At 43.9% G+C, this 19,126-nt stretch overlaps 1 protein-coding gene across 1 annotated transcript; it reads right to left on the bottom strand.

Moving 5' to 3' along the window:
• Positions 1 to 158: 158 nt before the first annotated feature.
• On the bottom strand, positions 159 to 18,878 carry pdcd6 (programmed cell death 6). Its single transcript, XM_047568264.1, has 6 exons — positions 18,633 to 18,878; positions 14,351 to 14,412; positions 5,447 to 5,491; positions 3,884 to 4,042; positions 2,117 to 2,226; positions 159 to 1,081 (listed from the first exon to the last, which is right to left on the bottom strand). Exons 1-6 carry the CDS (start codon positions 18,713 to 18,715, stop codon positions 983 to 985), a joined length of 558 nt encoding a protein of 185 aa, XP_047424220.1. The 5' UTR covers positions 18,716 to 18,878; the 3' UTR covers positions 159 to 982.
• Between the last annotated feature and the right edge of the window lie 248 nt (positions 18,879 to 19,126).

Consider the following 19,126-nt stretch of genomic DNA (forward strand, 5'->3'; position numbering starts at 1 on the left):
CCCCTGACAGAAACTAAAAGTAACACAGGGTCCGGGGAACACACTTGCTGCATTGCAGTGGTAAAAACCACAATCACACAGCAGAGGGCGAAATTGAGCCTTGTTTAACACATGCAAGGGTTCCTACATAATGAAAATGAAAATCCACATCACATTTCTTTTATTCATTCATTTTTTTTTTAATAAAAGATTTCCTTTGTGTTTTTTTTATACACATCTTAAGGCATCATGCACAAAAAATAAGCCATACTAAAGGCGTTATGCTTTACCCTCTACCAAAAAATTAGATGTTCTAACCTTTGAAGATTTGCTGTTAAAAATAAGTTTGTACAAATATGGCATGTAAGCTGGCATGTCAGTGAACCCCAAAGCAGAGCATTACCTGCTTTCACAGTTTTTGTAAACATGGCTTTGAGCAAAATAGGGCTGAGGAAAAGACAAGAGAAAGGAAAAGCATGCTTCGACGTTGGGGGCTAAATATCCCTGAAAAGCATGCAATGCATTTGAAATCATATTTACAATGCATCATTTTACTCTCAACAGACATCTTCTTTTAAATCAATTAAAGTTAAGACATTAAAAATATCCATTAACAGACAGATTGACTGACAGAAAGACGGATGTGTCCATAATACCCCCGACCCATTGTCCTTAACACAGACATTGTTCAGACTGGTCAACTAACAAAACACTACAAGATTTTCTTTTCTTAAATACGTCAAGTACTGGGAGTAGTACATCCAGATAAACGACAATCATCTGGAGGATATTACAACCTCAAAAACCTTAAGGTTCCTCTAAGTTTTCTTTAGATTCATTTTTTTTTTTTTTTAATTTAAGTGACATAGCCCAACTAGGGCTAAAAATTGGGATTGAAAAAAAAAAATCTTGTAGTGTCCACCATGGCAGATATCCGGGAGGTGCCGATAGCTTTGGCACAGTCGTGTCCAGTTGTGTGCTCTTCTGTGGTGATCCGTGTGCGTTATACTATATTGAAGACCATGGAAAGATACTGTTCATAAGAAACCTGGATCCAGCCATCCTGGTCTGTATCGTACCGCCTGAAAACATCAGTCAACCTCTGTGGAAAAGGACAGAAAATAAGGACATTTATTTGCGAAAACAGCAAAGGATGCAGTTTCATTGCCATGGGGTCTGTAACACAAAATGAACATATATTTTCAGAGTTTATTTTTGTCCTAATCTGTTGCTTTTTGCACGAGAACTCAACAAAGACACATTAGAGGAGATGTTCATACCTAAAAATGCAACTTTCAAGTGTATTTGCAGTTCTAAGCAGCTTGTTTATGTGTATATGGACCTATAAAACTAAACGGCATTAATGGTAATAATGCCCATTTGTAGATAAATAACAGCTGCATTTCAAATTAAAATCAGCACAAATCACTAAAAAAATCATACGCAACACAATATTTCCTAATCAGGTCTACACTCTTCATTCATACATTTAATGGTAAAATTCTTATTAAATTGTTATTATGAAAAAAATGTTTACATGGTAGACATTATGTTCTGTATGGAGTGGTAAATTAACTCAATAAGTTGAGTTATAAAAAAATGGAATCAGTTGAAAACAGTTAGTTTTGAGGTTTCATTTCTATCAATTGGGCGTTGAATTGTCAAAGTTTCCACATAATGATGACAACATTATTACATCACATTTCATGTGATTACAACTGTGCGTAAAAAGCACAGACGCTGAATCACTGAATCGTATAACTCCTGACACTCTTCATGCAAAAGTTGTGTTTTATTCCAACACTGAGGTTATTACATCAAACGTAGCTCAAGAAAAAAGCCAATGACTGATACATAATTGCATTGTTACATTACTGCACTACGCTTCTTCCGGATTCGCTTAAGCTTCATCTATAGCTGCATGAACGTGAAATTAGTGAAAAATGGCTAAAGTGGAGTTTAATTGATACATCATCTAAAAGGGAAGAATGCAATGTGTTTCTGAAAGTGATTTTCTTGAGTACAAGTGTTATGATGCGAGTGCCGAGCAAAAGGAGATCTTGCTTTGATGAGTGTGCATACAGCTGGAAAACAAAACATCCTGTTACAGTATATGTAGTTTGTCTCAGTGTGTTACCTGTAGTACAATACAGCACTGGATGAAGTCATCGAAGGCCACCTGTCCCTTCCTCTGGCGGTCAAACTTGTCTATCAGAGTGCCGTAGAACTGATCTGATAGACGGTAGCCTGAGCACAGCGACAAATACCACATCAGCTTAACAAACAACATTTTTAAAAGGCATTCTTCACATTCTCCCTGACAGAGCAGACAGAGTCTACTGCTGATGAATGAAGACTTGACTCCTTGGTTATCCTGTGTGAAGGACACCTGCTCACCAGACACACCAGAGGATTCACCCTGGACGGTTTCCAGGCGTGGACCTGGAAACAGCCGACAGATTTTGAGGCTCCTCGGCCGTGAGAGGAGATGACGACTCTTAAGTACGTGAGCTGCTCGGTCAGGTAATGATCGTTAAGCGAAGCAAAACATTTTTTAAATTGACTGCAGTAGAGCTGCAGGATGCCAGGAACCGAGGCGGGGCAGGCCTGGGCAGATAGATGGATAGATCGGATCCTGTGATACGGTCCGGTTAAGAGGCTTTTGCATAACAGCCATCCTTGGTGCGACGCTGAAACGTTATTTGCTCACAATGTAAACGACACTGAATACAGGTCGTTTGTCTTTTACTGTACTTAGAAAGAGGGTTTGATCTCTTTGAAATGAGATAGCGTGAGATGTTTATCCATAGCTGATGCAATTCTTAAGACACACCTGTCTGGTGGCATTAAAGAAACTGATGAGGTGACGAAAACGTCGTCTCATAGTATAAAAAAAGAGGTGGTAATATTCTAAATGCAGCATATGTTCAAACAGCTAATGAGTTTTAAGCTCGTCCTGTTTTCCACGGGAAAAATCCATTTTTGCTGCAGATCGCTACCACGGAAGTTCATGTGTTGGTGCTCCTCTAGCATCTACTGTAGTAACACAGGGACTTTGCATACGCAACTCATGCAACCCCACTTCAAAAAAAAAAGAAAATAGAAATAGTCTTATACCGCAGCACAAATAGTGGACAGAGAACCTCAAATCAGAAATACAGAAAGCATGCCAAGTCAAACACAGAAATGATTGAATTTGTCGGAAATTTATTAAATTTTAACTTGAAACTGATGTAGTAGACACTGAGATTTCCTTTTTCATTCACCAGTTCTTTAATGTACTAATGGACACCAACCAGGAACTAATTGTAGGTTTGTGTAATTGACTCAAGCTCTTCCTGAGGCTGAGTCGACATTATCATGAGGCTAGTGAGATGTTCAAAGGCACATTTCAGATGTTTACAGGGACTTTTTGCTCATTTAGATGGTTTCCCCTCTAGTATAACAACTAGTTGATGACTGATTTGTCCCTGGACCTACTGCAATGTAATTAGTGAACTGAAGATACGTAAAGAACATAATATATAAAAAATTACTGATGAATGATTGTATATCGTTAGCCTAATAGCATAATTACCCAAGTAATGTTTCTGACTTACCGTTACAATCTCAGTAAAAATATTTGCTTGCTATTTTCTTCCCTTGTTTTCTGAAAACATTCAAATATGACTTAGGTAATTATGCTATTAGGCTAACGATATTTAAAATCTAAAAATGTGTTTACTACATGAGTGGTGAGTACAAAGTTGAGATAAAATTCCATACTGTTCATTTGGCAGGATGCTGTGTTTAAACACAGAGCTGCTGAACCAGGAGAGAGGACAGCACTGCAGACCAGCCACGCAGCCCTCCCAGTCACCACGGCGTTAAATATTGAAACGCTTAAGCATACTTTGCTGCTCACCGAATCCAGTCAGCGCCTGCTTGAGCTCATTCTTATCAATGAAGCCGGAGTTGTCCCTGTCGTAGGTCCGGAAGATGTTCTGCCAGTCTGTGATGTACTTCCAAACGCCGGCAAACTCGTTGAAGTTCACCCCGCCCTTATTTTCCCTGTCAAACATGGCTGACGGAGACAGGAAATAAAATAATTAACACCGTTTTCATTGCTGCAAAGCAGGATTGTCAAGCCAACTCTCCAAATGCTGTCACAAAAAAAAAAACTGTCATAATGCTAATGTGTGCAGAGGTAGTCTGGACTAAACAGATATATTTTATTGATGATTTTAGTACCGAAACGTTCTGTTCGTGTCAAGCAGTCAGGAAACAGCCGCGTTAACGGTGCGTAGACTGGGTTAGAACTGAGAAAGAAAACAACTTGATACCTTAATACTCCACTTCTCACTCCCATGCGGTTCAATCCAATTACCTCCCAACAAAGGGAGTGTTATCACAGGCTACGCTTCTTGCTGTGGGACTATTAAACAATGGATTTACTGCGCATGGTACGGTGGGAAGTGGAGGCCGCGGTATTATGGGGAATTACTCTGGAAGTCACACAACAAATAGGGAGTGAAGTGCACAGGAGGGGCTGGAGGAAGGTATTTTTAACATGGATTTGGTTAAAACTTGGGACATTCAAGCCAAACAAATTCACACAGTTATGATTTAGCCCTTTAGTGTGAGGTGAACCTCGTGAGCGCTTCGAGGTATAATTTTAAACGAAAGAGAGGAGCAACTATTGCGACATAGCAGCTAAGAGTATGGAGCAATCTATGGCAAGGAAACAGAAGGACCCGTGAAGTAACAGTTTCTGAGAGTGAGAAAGAATGAAACGTAACCTAGGAAGTGTTTAAGAGGAATTCTAGATGCTCCACATAGGAAAGAAACGAGGGTTGTAGGGTTGGTGTTGCTTTCGTTTGCTGGAGAACAGTGAGAGGAGGAAGACAAGGGACAGAGGGACTGTTGGATGTAGGGATACACTGAAAGCACTGAGTCAACAGTGTCTGTGTAATTACTTTAACTGTAACCGCAGCCAGACACATTCATTTAGATTGCTGGAAGGGAAATGCATTTAAATACTGAGTGTGCACTACCAGTCGGAAGTTTGGACACTACTTCTGGTTTGACTGGTAGCGTATAAACAGTTGGTTCATATCCGTGTGTTAAAGTTCAGTCTGACCTTCAGCGTATCTGTCAAAACCCAGATAAACCCGGTGCTCAACTGCACAGTGGAGTTCAAGGCATTTAATCTCAACATTACAACTCCAAATTGTAAAAAGATCAATATTTGCAGTAAAGAGGGGAGGGAGCAGCTTTCCTGTTTCCTTGGAGAAACTATTTCAGTTTTTATTGTTGGCTGCAGGTTTCCACTAGAGAGGCAGTTACTAAAAACAGTGAGTGAGCCTTCGCTCGCTCACAATTTAAGGACTTAATGTGGTTGTCGTGGCAAAGAACCAAACAAACAACGTGAATAGCACAAGGGGCATTTGTGTGAGAGTTTGCTCTGTCACTGTCAGCAGCTACTTACATATGATGGACCGGACCGTCACCGGGTTAAAGGGAGTCCATGTGCCTGTGAAACAGAGGAACGCCGGTTAACAGGAATCATTTTGTCTTGTAACATTACCCACTGTTCAACCTGAAAGGTCTCTAGAAACTAAAATACACTCTTAAAACAGTACAATCCCACTCTGCAATACTCGTAAATGAGAAAATGTCATCATTATTATAAATGTCATGTGTATTACGTGTGTAGAATTAAATGAGGGAGTGATATATCAAAGCAGGAAAAGCCCAGGTATCACATTCATTTCTAAAATTAATTAATAAAGTTTAAGTAAAGCTGGTGAGCAGGTATGTACAGTGCAAGAAACCTACACATCAAATTGCCTACAGTTTGTCATTAATGGAAATAATTAGTCAAAGTATCTGCCATGGAAATCATTTATTGTGTGTGACAGTTTCACTGTCATGACACACGACAAGTAAACAGAACAGAGCCATTAGAAATGGAATTAATTGCACCTTTTCTTTTCCCGCTACTGGAGTAATGACGCATTAAAATGAGACTTAGAAAAAACTTGGAAAGACAGTATCAAGTTCTATCTACATAAGAACTTATAGACCTTTATTTACAACACTGAGGACTTTAAAGTACTATATCTGTCTGGATTGGACTGTGTATTTTCAGAATATTTTTTGTAACTTTACTACTATTCTTACACTATTTTTTTTTCCTCCTGACTCGTATTCTCATGTCTGTGTCTGGTCACATTTCTGTTCTGTTATCTTGAGACTCTTGGACAAAACAACTTTCCTGCAGGGATCAATAAAGTGATCTTGAATCTTGAACTATGTTGTAACTAATGCAATGGACACAAACAGGATCTGAAACTCAAAAAAAAGGGACTTGCTATGTGAGCGTTGTGACGTTTAACGTCTTTTTCTCCAAACACACAGTTATTTTTCACGTGGACGACCGACTCTTCAATTATATGTGAATATAGCCGTCATCTGTATGTTCAGGGAAGGACTGATGGGCCTTTAGTTCAGGTGGGGGTTCGTGTTTTATTGCCAGCTTCACCCATTCAATTCTCGAGATTTATCTGGGCATCTAAATCCTTGCTGACTCACCACCTCACTTTATTACAGGCAGGCCGACGGTCTCAGAACCGAGAAGAATGAGAAATGCGAGTGGGAGGACGCAGAAAAAGAGAGGAGTCAAGAAAACGCATTAACTGTACGACGAGGAGGAGAGCCGAGAGGGTGCGAGGTGAACAAAACATTTTGCTGGTTTAGTTTTTGTCGCAGTAACTTGAACTCTGTAGCGCACTTTTGCTGACCTAAGATTCCTCTCGGCAACTAAATCTGCAGACCGTAAAACAGCATCTGCAGAGTTTAAACATCTTGCCAACGTTGGGGAGCCCTTTTTTTTTTTTTTTTTCCCTCCCTCTCACACCGTGCTGCTCGTTTCTGATTTCCCTCCACGGTTTAGCTATGCCAGCAGTAAACAGGTCTGCAGTGGGAGCAGTGAGAGTTTAGATAAGAGCAGCTCGTTTAAATAAAACGGTTTGGAACCAAACAGAGGACGGGGGTTTTCTTTTACTGTTGACTGATTTTCACCTTTATTTTAAGGTGATTAGAAAGCTCTAAATAAACGAGAAACAGGCTGAATATAAATGTAAGGCTTGTAAGCTTTAAGGATTTGTGATGCTGAAAATACTACATGTGCTCCAGAAGACACTAGTCATTTCCTCCCTCTTCCTGGGTTTGTTTTATTGATGGGCGAGGCCGTCTGGGACTGTGGACGGAGCTGTTCTGGGAGCGGGGCCTGAGGCTCTTACTGGAGCTGGGGTTTGGACCAGAATCTATATTCCTTGATCATGTGTGGGAGCGCCGGTCTAGAGCAACAAACACAAAGTATCACATCCGCATTAATGTGAGGTCCGTTTATAGAGAAACTTTCGAGACCACATCCCTAAACCGGCGGGACGTCCTGACATCCAGTCGCACTAGGACGATTTAACAGTCATATCTTATGGATGCTGCTTTTCCGCCAGGTAAACTCTCTTAGACCCAGGCTCAGTTGCGGTGTGGTCCATTGATGACCAAATATTGATGAACTACGATGAATGATGTGTAATTAATGCAGCACCTGAGTCATTGCTGCGAGCATGTTAGCATGACGACGACTGTAGCATGTAGCTCAAAGCATCCAGCCTCACAGAGCATTAAATAAACACAAAACATTAACAAACATGTTGAAAATGATCAGCTTTTTTTGAAGAACGGGGACTTAAGTAATAAAATAGATCAGACCACGCCCACAAAATCTGGTCTGGAGTCACTAAGTTGCGAAGTGATTATGCTCAAGTCTTTATGCACAGAACAGTAACATCAAAGTGGTCGTCGAGTTGAATTTGTTGACAACAAAACGACTATGATCGGTTGTAGGAGCATCAAACTGAAGGAGTATTTCTTTTCCTCTGTATTGGTTGAAATACGTAATGAAATCATGTGGCCCATTACTAAGAATAAAGCCAAGCTATCTCAGGCTAAATAGAGACATCTGGTAGTTGAAATAATAATTTGTCAGTATAATTTTTTTTTTGAAGAAGGCATCTATCAAGGTCAACTACTCTGAACATCTGAGTCCAAATATTTAGCGCTCGGAAAAAACGTCCACAGCTTCCAGCCGTTAAATCCATCATGGTGCGTTGGGTGAACCAGAACGGACTGACAGCAGCGCTGCACTTACTGTCTCCCTGGCACATAAGTCTGCGAACACAACATTTGGTTTTTATTATAAAGTGTTTTTCACATGACGCAGAGCAAAAATAGCACTGCACACAACTGGATGGTCCGACAAACAATGAGAGCCATTTTGCTGTAAACAGATTGAACTCCACGGCGCTCTGCTGATGTGTATGACTAGATTACTGTTACTCCTCAGTCCATCGCCACACGAAACATGTCTGAGCAGTTTCTTTGGCATGGAGCGACTCCAGAGCAACTTCATGCCTCAAAAACAGGCGGGAGGAGTCAGTCTGGCTTCTAGTGGCTGTCCTTACACTTCTGAGATAGAAAACATAGAAGGTTACTTAGACCTAGAGAGCCTGTAATGTCAACTAGCAACAACGATCTGCTACAAACTGAGTGAATGGTTTGATATGTTGACGAGGCACGACGTCCAATTCATCTTAAACATACCTCTGACATTTCGTGTTGCAGTTGGTATCATAAGTCATATACACCAATAGAGGTCAGACTATGGGTCAGTGCAGGAAAATGTTAACACTGATATCGCCTTTGATATCATGACTAGGAATGGGTAACAAGAACCGGCTCCAACCGGTTCAAGTATCGATACTTTTCGTGCCGAATCTTTACATCGACGCGCATAAAATGTCTGTTGTTTACACGAAACTAGGAACACCTACTTTTTCTAAACCAAAAATTCACATGAGGAATCGATGAAGGATCGATAATGGCATCGGCATCATTATCGATGCCCATCCCTAATCGTGACACATGGGATTTAGCCTCAAATCTCATTTCCAAATAAAGCCGCAAGTAGAACGGCGTGTCCAGCAGACAAAGACTCTTTTGTTACATCAAATGTTGCTCCAGTAATGGAGCTGTCAGCAAAATGACCAAAGGCAGAGCAGAGAAAAAGCTTTCCAATCGCACTCATTCTTCTGCCCGCGCACACGAGCGCGGGAACGTTTGAGACCAGCAGCGAGCTGTGAGGTCACCGTCGTGTACCAGACGGACTGCGGCCGCCCAGGCTGAGGTGGCCCGTGCGGCTGAGATGTTTGCGTGCGCGTCTGACGGCAAACTGGAACAATACAAGCTCTGTCCGGTCCGCACACTGAGCTCCCTCTCACTGGCAAACCCAACTGCCAGCGGTGAGGTGGAGGCGGGAGAGAGAGAGGGAGATATAGGAGGTGAGGAGAGGCAGGCTGGTGGAAAAACAGAGTGCGCTGGCCACGGTGTGTACACACACACACACACACACACACACACACATATATATACATAACGGCAGCAGTGGAGCTCAGTGAGACGCTTGTCTGTGCATACGTTCAGCTTTGCACCTCACAAAGTACTAATACAGACCTGAACCCACAAACACACACGGACCACATCCCGTCCCACCGAGGTAAAAGTTTGACCCCGTCGGAAAAAAACACAACTTCAAACGAAAACCGGAATGAACTTCATCAGCCTCATCGAACGCATTACATCGGGAATTTAGTTTTTCCCTGCGATTTGCTCAAAGCTCCGTTCTCTAACTCAGTTCACAGTAAGATTACGCAGCGCACTGAGGGTTTTTAATAACAGCAGCGTTCTGCCAAACCATTGCTCATGTGTCGTGGAGCAAAAGAACTTCACAGTCGCCGGGTCTCAAACGGAATCGGCGGGTGAGGCCTCTCGTCCGCCAGTCAGAAGCGGCCGAGCGCCGCTGACGATTAACCGCGGGGGGAAAAAGGTGTTGGAAAACTTAACGCAGCCTGGCAAAAATCAATTCTCACTCTGACTCAACTTCGGACTTTTTAGAAAACCCTGCCAACCTACAAGTGTGGAGGTAAGTGCTGCTGAACGAGCAGCCCGAGCTGTGCCATTCGACCAGCGCCGCGTGTCAGCAATTTCAGAGCATTACCGCTCCAACACACTTACATAAATAAGTCAAGCGGGAGAATGTGTGTGTGTGTGTGTGTGTGTGAGGGGGAGCATGAAGGCATGATGGTTGGTGTTATATCTGCTCTCCGCCGAGCGAAGGGAGGCGTACATGTGACAGAGACTTCCACGGCACGAAGCCAATCACGGTCTCGCCGGGGATGAAACAAACGGAGGGATGACGAGAGAGGACGAGGAGAAAGAGAGAGAGAGCAGAGGAGAGGAGAGTGAGCGTGGGGTGTGTGTGTGTGGGTGAGAGACAAAAAGGGAAAGTGAGAGAGGACGAACAGACAGAGGACACAGCAGGCAGAGGGACGCGGTGCCATATACCACTCAGACGTGGAGGAAAACGAAAGAGAGGAGCAATAAGGGAGGTGCTGTTTGTTGCGGTAGAAAGTCTGACATCTTCACATCGAGCGCAGAACCTGAGATGAATCAAAACAGTTTAGAGCAGTTTTGAGAGAAAGAATCGATTCATTTTTGGTTAAGATACTCATTTTTCTACTCAAAGAAAAATGATGAATGGTAAGACATTTCAGAGATGCGAAAAGACACGCAGGTGTAGGGTGAAAGAAGAGACGAGCAGAAGAGACAGGATGTGGAGCAGAAACACACCAATCCCCCGCAACATTAAAACCACTGACGAGTTAATAACACTGAACCGTCTTGTGACAGTTCAATGTTGTGCTGGGAAACCTTCGTGCGGATGTTACTTAGACGTGCACCACCAATCTAGACCACACCAGACACCCCCACCCCACAGTAATGACACTCTTTAATGACAGCAGCCGTCCCCAGCAGGACGCAGCCTGACACAGACACAAGGACTGTTTAGAGACGACTCAAACAACATGCAGAGCAACACAACATGTTGACCCGGCCTCCAAAGTCACTAGATCCCAAACTGATCAAGTATCTGTGGGATGATCCACAAAGGCCCCTCCCCTCAACCCAAAGGCCCCAAAGGCCCCCACTAACAACATCCTGTTGAGGACACCACATGACACCCACAAGTCACAAGGAAGACCTACACAATATTAAGAAGGTGGTCATAATGTTATGCCTGATCAGTGTATGTAAGACTGTATACAGCAGGGGTGTCAAACATAAGGCCCGGGGGCCAAAACCGGCCCACCAGAGGGTCCAATCTGGCCCGTGGGATGAATTTGCAACAATTACACTGAAGAAATTAGCTGAAAATTTTTGACAAAATAAGAAATTTCACAGTTGTTCCTTACACGCAGCTGTACTTGTTTGCACTAAAGTAAAGGGAAACATTTTTGAGTTGTCGTTGTTTACCAGGTAATAAGCTATTGGGTAACAGGCCCGGCCCCCTTGAGGTCAAATTGGGCTTTATGTGGCCCCTGAACTAAAATGAGTTTGACACCTCTGGTATACAGCAACAGCGAAGCCCCAGGCTCCCTCCTGAAACCACTAAGGTCTCGACACTCTGAGCCCTCAGAGACGAAAAAGAGCAGAAAAACAAAGGGAGGCGAGCGAAGGTTAACAGCAAGACAACGGACGAACGCTTGATGTCATCAAAATAATGGAAATAGAAGCAACGTTTGAAGCAGAGCCAGGACGGACAGTCACACGGTGGTTTTCACAGACTGCAGGACAGGATGCAGTCAGTGCAGAGTGTGTGTGTGTACGTGTGTGTGTGTGTGTGTGTTCTGCTTCACTGGCTCCGTTTCATATTGGGATGAGCCTAATGAGCTGCGACCGGGGAAACCTGCCGTTCGCTACGTGCACACGCAGCAAGGTGCACGTGTACGCAAAACACACACACACACACACAAGCGCTGGCCAAGTCTTAAAAAAAAAAAAAAAATCTGATGAAACGGATGCACAAACACACACGCGCACTAATCAGTATGCTGATCCAGAGGCACTGCGCAGCCTCAGAACAGCTTCTCTCTCTGCTGCTGGCTTCCACACTTCCCCCTCCTCTCCCTCTGAAGTGCCCAGATGAAGAAAACGGCATTAATCTTTTCCAAAATCTTCGAGGAGCCGTCAGAGAAACCCGAAGATAAACCTGATGAGGGACACGTTACATTTTAATGAGCAGACAAACATCAGCTTGTGTTACAGCTGCTCCCCAAAGTCTCATCAATCGTTACAGCATTTCAACACCGCTGAGGTCAAGAAGGTGCGTTTTAGCAGCCTGCTCTGTTTGCGCCAATTAGAAAAGCTTTAAAACTGGCTTCAGCGTGACCTGTGTGTGATTTTTTTTATTCCACAGTGTTCCCCAAACAGCCTGGCAGAATCACAAGTTGACTTATTTATTTATTTAGGTTAACGGGCCCGGTGGGAAACGCACCGTTAATCCTGTTTGAATCCTCCTCCTCCTGAGCTGTAATCCTCGTGCTACATCCCCACGAGTTTTTCATGCTGATTTTGGAATTAGCTGTTATTTCTTCAGTTACATTAACGGTCACTCTGCAGCACAGAGAGCGTGTCGCATAAATCCGTACACGTCTTCTAATTAAGTGGTCACTGCGAACGCAAACAAAACCCGGACTCAGGTTCAGAAAGTGACACAAAGGGCAACTGTCGCACGCAGGTTTTATGAGCTGGAGTTAACTAGTTCATTACGCTGCCTGGAGCAAAGAGCTGATTGGAATCACTTTCTGTGAGTCACTTAAAGGCTTAAGATGCACTTAGAAGGTCACGTATATACAGTATATCGGCCTATGTGGCGAAGGCCGGACTTTCGTCACCCTGAAGTGCGTCTTCCCAGAAATGTAAAGACAACTGCGATTGCTCCACAGCGGCCAAACAAGCGCCAGAGAATTCCTCCTCCTTCTGACTCTGTACCATCTACTCAGACGACCTCAATCGTTTCTGATTTGCAGGGATTTCAGTAAAAAGAAACTGCGATACGGGAAACGCAAAATATAAATGCAAACATCAGCGTGGCCTGCTAGATCGCCTTGAGGCCTATAAACCAAAACTGAGGCCGCTGTGAGTGTCGAAGCATCCATTCATTACCTATCGCAGCCGTCATAGGCCGAGAGTTGGGGTTCACACCGTAGACAGGTCTCCAGTCTATCACAGGGCTGACACAGATAGACAAACTACTTTACATGTTTTTATACGACATGTTGCCTGTGAAGCACTTTGGTGCAAATGCTCTTTGCTTTTAGGGCGCTACATAAATCAAATAAACAAACATTCACACCATTCACACTCACACCTACTGAGAATCACCAAGTAACCTAATGAGGATTGTCTTTGGAAACACAGAACCGTACTGCTCTGTGGCATCAGTACATGCCCATGAGTGTAGATAAGGATCAGAAATATTAAGATCAGACTAATATTTATGTCTGATTAGATGCTTATACACATGTAGTACCTGGGCAACGGAGACAGGGGAAGATTCATTTTGTATTGTCAAGATTTTTATAATTAGTGTTTAATTAGTGGTAGGTTTGACTGGGTTCACTGAAATTTAAAATTCTGCTGATACAGGAGCATCGATACCTGCTTTCACTCTGTGAATGAGCTCGTCTTGGACGGGGCTGTAATTCTCACAAAATAATGCGGTAGAAAAATCCATGGCCTTGGTAGTAACTGGGTTATTATTGCTGGCAGGATCATGTTTGCAGCTTCAGTGCAGAAAACATTAAACATCCTTTCCCGTTGCATTTGTAGAAAAATACACACGCTTTTTGAACGCAAAGTGCCGTTTCTTTCCTCGCACATCGTATGTTAGATTCCCTCCAGAAGAAGAAGCAGCTCGCTGGCATACTTTTGACCGTCAACACGCACAACCACCAACCACATCAGCGTTGAGCCGGCTGTTGTTGCAGGAACACTTAATTACACCTAAGGCATTTCCTTTGAAGCTACGCTCATAAACTTTTCACCTGCTCCGACGCTGTGCCGGGACAAAAATAAAACTCATTTTTATTCAGTTCACCTGTCACCCAGGGATAAAAATAAAAATCCCAGTCCATTTTCTGCTTAGGCTTGGCAGTTATTTAAATCAAAGAGTGGCAGAGACCAATGGTGTGCAACGAGGAGATGGGAGAAAGAGACGGAGGGAGAAAAAAAGAGGCAGAATAATGGAATAATAAAAGACGGAGAAAAAAAGCAGAGAATAAAGGGGAATTTGACTTAAGAGACTGAGGCAGGAGAGAGAGATGAGAGAGACGAGATTACACCACAAATGGCCAGAAATGAGAAAAGACGCAAAGAAGGAAGCAGAAATGGGAGTGGAAGAGGCTTAGGAGAGACGCGTACACACCATTCGATAAGGCCTGCTGAAGCTCCGAGTCTGATATCACTCCACTACGGTCCTTGTCGACCCTGGGGAGGAAAAAGAAAACAGATTAGATAACGCCTGCTTTAACCACTTCACACCCACGCACACTCCAGCACACAATAGCAGCAGACAGTGGCACTCATCAGCTGAAACTTTATCCCTCCGCCCGGAGCGCGTGTGTGTCAGGGCTTCAACAGTCCACAGAGGATGAATGGAGGCCTGTGATTAGGGTACACAAGGTAACTTGTACACGCGTAGCTCAGGGAGACCGATCAGACGAGCTCTGAGTGTGTGTGTGTGTGTGTGTGTGTGTGAGTGTTTTTGCTGATGCCGTGACACAGCGTAGTGAAACCGAATGTTGGCAGCCGCACAAGTAACTTTTAGTGCAACCTGCATAGTGTCAGATTGCAAGATTCTCCGACAGTGTAACATATTTCTTTAGCGAAAGCAAAACTGAAAACAGTCAGAGGGAGCTGCGAACCAGCGGCAATAAAGTAGAACATAACCGGGTGTCCTGCGGCTTCATGGTGGAGACAATATCACAGTAATGTTCCCAAAAATGTTTCAAAGGTCAAAATACTAAATATTTCCCTTTAACTACACATGACAAACCCGGACTGTGTCTTTCTTTGAGAAGCGGTTTTACAGCTCAAACTATTTGTCAATGAATCGATTAGTCACCGGACAGAAAACTAATTAGCAATAAAACAGATCTTTGCTCAAACAAAGACAGAACATAGAGTCCAGCTTCATATTTTTTGGGCCAAATGATCAACAAGGACAAGGACGGATCAATAAAAGGGCTGCGGCTGTAATTACTATGAATTGATCAGACTATAAAACGGTGAAGAGAACTCCAAGCTACACACACAGAGTACACACAGCACTGTCTTCACGACGCACACCAACACTGTTCACAACAGCAGAACCCGAACCGGAGAAAGTTTGCCATTAAATGGTTTATCGACTTTCTGTATAGCTTTAACAGTTACTGTATTAGATCAGTCTTACGCGGTCAATACGCTCACTTGACAAAACATTAGGTACACCAATGAAAACAAATGCCTTCTAATGCGACAGTCTGGCATGAAATATCCCTTCATGACCGTTGCAATGTTCAGTTCATGTTGAAACACCGTCGGGAAGGTGGCGATTCAACTGCATGATCATTTATGAGGCTGCTGTTTGTGGTGCTGGTAAACTAGTGTGAATTAAACACTAAGGTGTTTCTTTTATTCAGCCCACCGACTAAAACGGGGTCGTCAAAACGAGAGAGACGCGTGTCGGTACAAACCACAGCCTCAAAACGCGAAGACACAACCGAATCAGCCGCTCTCTCCCCTGCTCGACACGAATCTAAGATTTAGTGAAGGACTGTTATATTAGAAAGCGTTTTTACTATTTCTAGAATTATCTCAAACAAGAAGTGGAGGCTCGGCTTGTCGGCACACATCAAACAGAGGGGAACACCACACCTGTAATGGAGGAACGTGGTCGCCAAGATTACGTTCACAAACTCTTTCTCTGAGATTGGCTGGATTGTGACACACAGGCCTCACACAGTTTTCAAATGTAGCTTAGTCAAACACCCGGTGACTCACTCGTTCCTTAGCAACCCGCCCAGCCCAACATGACAAACATAGCCTGAATGCCGACAGTGAAGAAGAGAGCAGGAGAAGGAGGATGGGGAGGGAGGAGACAGGGAACCCCCCCCCATACACAAACATAAAAAAAAGACGGGGCCGGCCCAGTGCTAACTTTATGGGCTGGCCTTCAGCTCCCAGATGTGACGCATTAGTCAGCGGTCATGTCACCACATATGCAGCATTCATGACTTTTCTACACCGGCTACGTGTTCTTCTGGCTCCGCCGTCTAACTTTTCAGCGAAGACAAACAAACACGGGGACCTGCTCGGCCTCCTCGGCGGTGAAAAAACAGCTCTCAGCGCGTCTCCGTAAATGAGAGCTTTGTCGGGGTGAAGGTGAGGAGCGGCCGGGTCGATGCAGGCACCTTTACCAAACACTCATACATTAACTCAAACAAGTATTTGTGTGTACAGCATCAGCATCACCCCCCCCCCCCCCCCCTTTTTTTTTTTTTTTTTGCTCACCGTCCTCTTTCTAAGTCGGACCGGCCTCGGGTTCGTGGAAAAAACATTATTAAAACTTCCCTTCGCCTGCAGAACACACAGCTCGCCATCTGGCATTTCCATCTCGTCGCATGCAAGGCAGCAGGGCGGCAGAAAACACCAGTCGGTTTGCTCGGCTCAGATTTTCCCACCGTTTCACTGTTTCCTATTAAGCAATCAGGTTGGAATATGGCTCGAGGAACAAAGCCCGTCCTACTTTCCACGCAGCTGGCCCAAAAGTAAGGCGATGTCACGGCCGCTGGGAGGAAGGAAAACTTCCCGAATTGAAGCCGCATTCACAGAAAACCATTCAGGGAAATTGTGGCGTCCAACTTTTCGTTAATATACTTTCTATTTTTACATTTTTTTTAATGTCAAGTGATGGAGGGATTCATGTTTGCAGCTGAAAACGTTTCAGGCATCCTGAGACTTGTCTGTAAAAAGCTTTCACTTTCTTTTCTATCTTCATGAACATTTTGGAGCTCATGCACGGTCTTGGTCTCTTTTAAAAGGGAAGTTTCTATCACAAAAGTCAGAATAACTCTTAGTGGTATTGTTCTTGAGTAATCAAAGTTGGCACACAGTCAAAAAATAAGAATTTGTTGGGTTCGCCTGAATTTTCCTACACTGACTTTTATCAATGAAATCTTTTTGTACATAGTGACAGATCTTCATTGTTGGTCTAAAAAAAGAGTTGTTGTTCTTGACTCTGAAAGAGCTGGGTGCAGGCATTTATGTCATAGCAACGTCACCTCTTTAAAAGCAGGCAAACAGTAAAGAAGGACTTCTTCATGACTCATTCGGGGTTGAAGCCACTGGACTGAGTTAATTAATAAATGGACTCAGCGAGGAGGTCTCTGCAAAACACCTCGAGAATGAAAAAGTCATTTTCTCACAGAGTGTGAATGGATTTATGAAAGCAAGTCTAACAGTGGGACGGTGAGTCATGAATCGTAGGTGTGTGTGTGTGTGTGTGTGTGACACAGTAAACACTAAACTACTGACTCCGATCACATGACCGAGGGAATTCCAGGCCTGCTCCGGCAGATATTTACCGAGAGGCAGCAGATGAGGCAGGCAGCGCGCCGCTCACGGGGGGGGGGGGGGGGGGGGTAACACAATGCTTGTTTGTGCTTGACGTGAACGGGCGATGAGTCCACAGTCATGAGAAGTCGTGTTTCTGTGACAGCGAAACCGAGAGGCGTGCGCGTGAAAAAGGCACACGGGAGCTGTGCATGCGAGTCCGACCAGATTCTTCTAGTGTTGCCCTGCATAAATAATTCGTTAAGAGTGTTTCAAGCCTTGCGATGCCTGCAGCATCTCAATGTTATGAGGAAATAACATAACAGAGATCCTCTGCAGTATTACATAACTTCACAGCTTACTATTACAAGTCAACATACCCCCTCTGCCTACTACAGTGACCCTCTCAGCTGCTGGCACACATTTCACTCAGACTACTGTGAAAATGATGACTATCAATTGGCCATAAGCTGCCATTGAGGAAAAATAATACAAGACATAATGACAGATGATGCTATTAAGGAGGAAAACAAGACATAACGCTGCAACGTATACATCTATAATTGCCGGATTTGCTTTAAAAGAATATTTCTGACTCAGATAAATAATTGGAGACATTTTTTTTTTTTTTTTTTTTGCTGGGAGGAGGGAACCTGGGGAAAACCCTTCAAGGACTCGTGGAGGTCCTTAGACCCCGGTTTGAACACATCACTGAGGCTCATCATGACACACTTTAAAGCAAATTACACAGTCACGTGACCAAGCTGTAGGGATGATAATGTCACGTACTGTATATGTGAACACATGAGTGACGCGTAACAGCCGCGGGCGAAGTATTGTGCATTTTCAACAACTATGTGTTAACCCCCTGGCGCTCACATTTCACTCACCCCACTGCAGAGGTTTTGCTTTGAAACAAGAAAATAGTTCATAATTCGCCGAGAGTTATGCGAAAATGCCGACTGTCGTTGAGATATGTAGCCCAGTGTGGGCACGGCCCCAGACCCACATCTCTTCCTCCCAGCTTTACAGCAGCGTTCACTGCGGAGCAGCGTGTGAGACAGCCAGGCAGACAGCAGCGAAACAAGCCGCCCTTCTTTCCCTCCACTTACCTCTGGAAGATATTCCACAAGAAGCTCTGGTCCGGGGGAGCGTTGATATGCGGGGGAGCTCTGTAGGGGCTGTGGTACGCCATTATTATTTTATTTTATCTTTTTACAGAGGACGTCTAAAATGGTCCGAGTGCAGCTCGTAGTTCCTCCTCCTCCTGTTAGTCGCTCCGTCCTCTCTCACCTCACGAGCTTCAGTCAGACTCCACCAGCCCTGACGTTCCACGCTAGTACTGCCGCCGGACTCCTCGCGCACATGGGCGTGGCCAATCATTCAGCACTTCCCATACGGGTAGTGACGTCACATTTGCCTCCTTCCAGCAGCCGTCGAGTAAAAATAGAAACTGTAACGTTGAGGTTACTTGAACTCATGTGGTTGAACAAATATTTTTAACGGCTTCTACTTTTCACATGGGCAAACGGAGTGCACAAGTTTGCACACTTCGTGTTAGTTAAGTAGTTAAGTATTGATATGATTTAGCCAGAAAAGAGTTACA

This window comes from Mugil cephalus, chromosome 18, assembly GCF_022458985.1.
Source record: "Mugil cephalus isolate CIBA_MC_2020 chromosome 18, CIBA_Mcephalus_1.1, whole genome shotgun sequence".
Classification (NCBI taxonomy): Eukaryota; Metazoa; Chordata; class Actinopteri; order Mugiliformes; family Mugilidae; genus Mugil; species Mugil cephalus.

Excerpts from the sequence above, each read along its gene's own strand:
- pdcd6 (XM_047568264.1), bottom strand. The coding sequence starts at position 18,715 with ATGGCGTACCACAGCCCCTACAGAGCTCCCCCGCATATCAACGCTCCC. Across the intron at positions 14,413-18,632 it reads TTGTGGAATATCTTCCAGAG|GGTCGACAAGGACCGTAGTG; the intron begins GTAAGTGGAGGG and ends TTTCCTCCCCAG. Across the intron at positions 4,043-5,446 it reads GACGGTCCGGTCCATCATAT|CCATGTTTGACAGGGAAAAT; the intron begins GTAAGTAGCTGC and ends TGTCTCCGTCAG.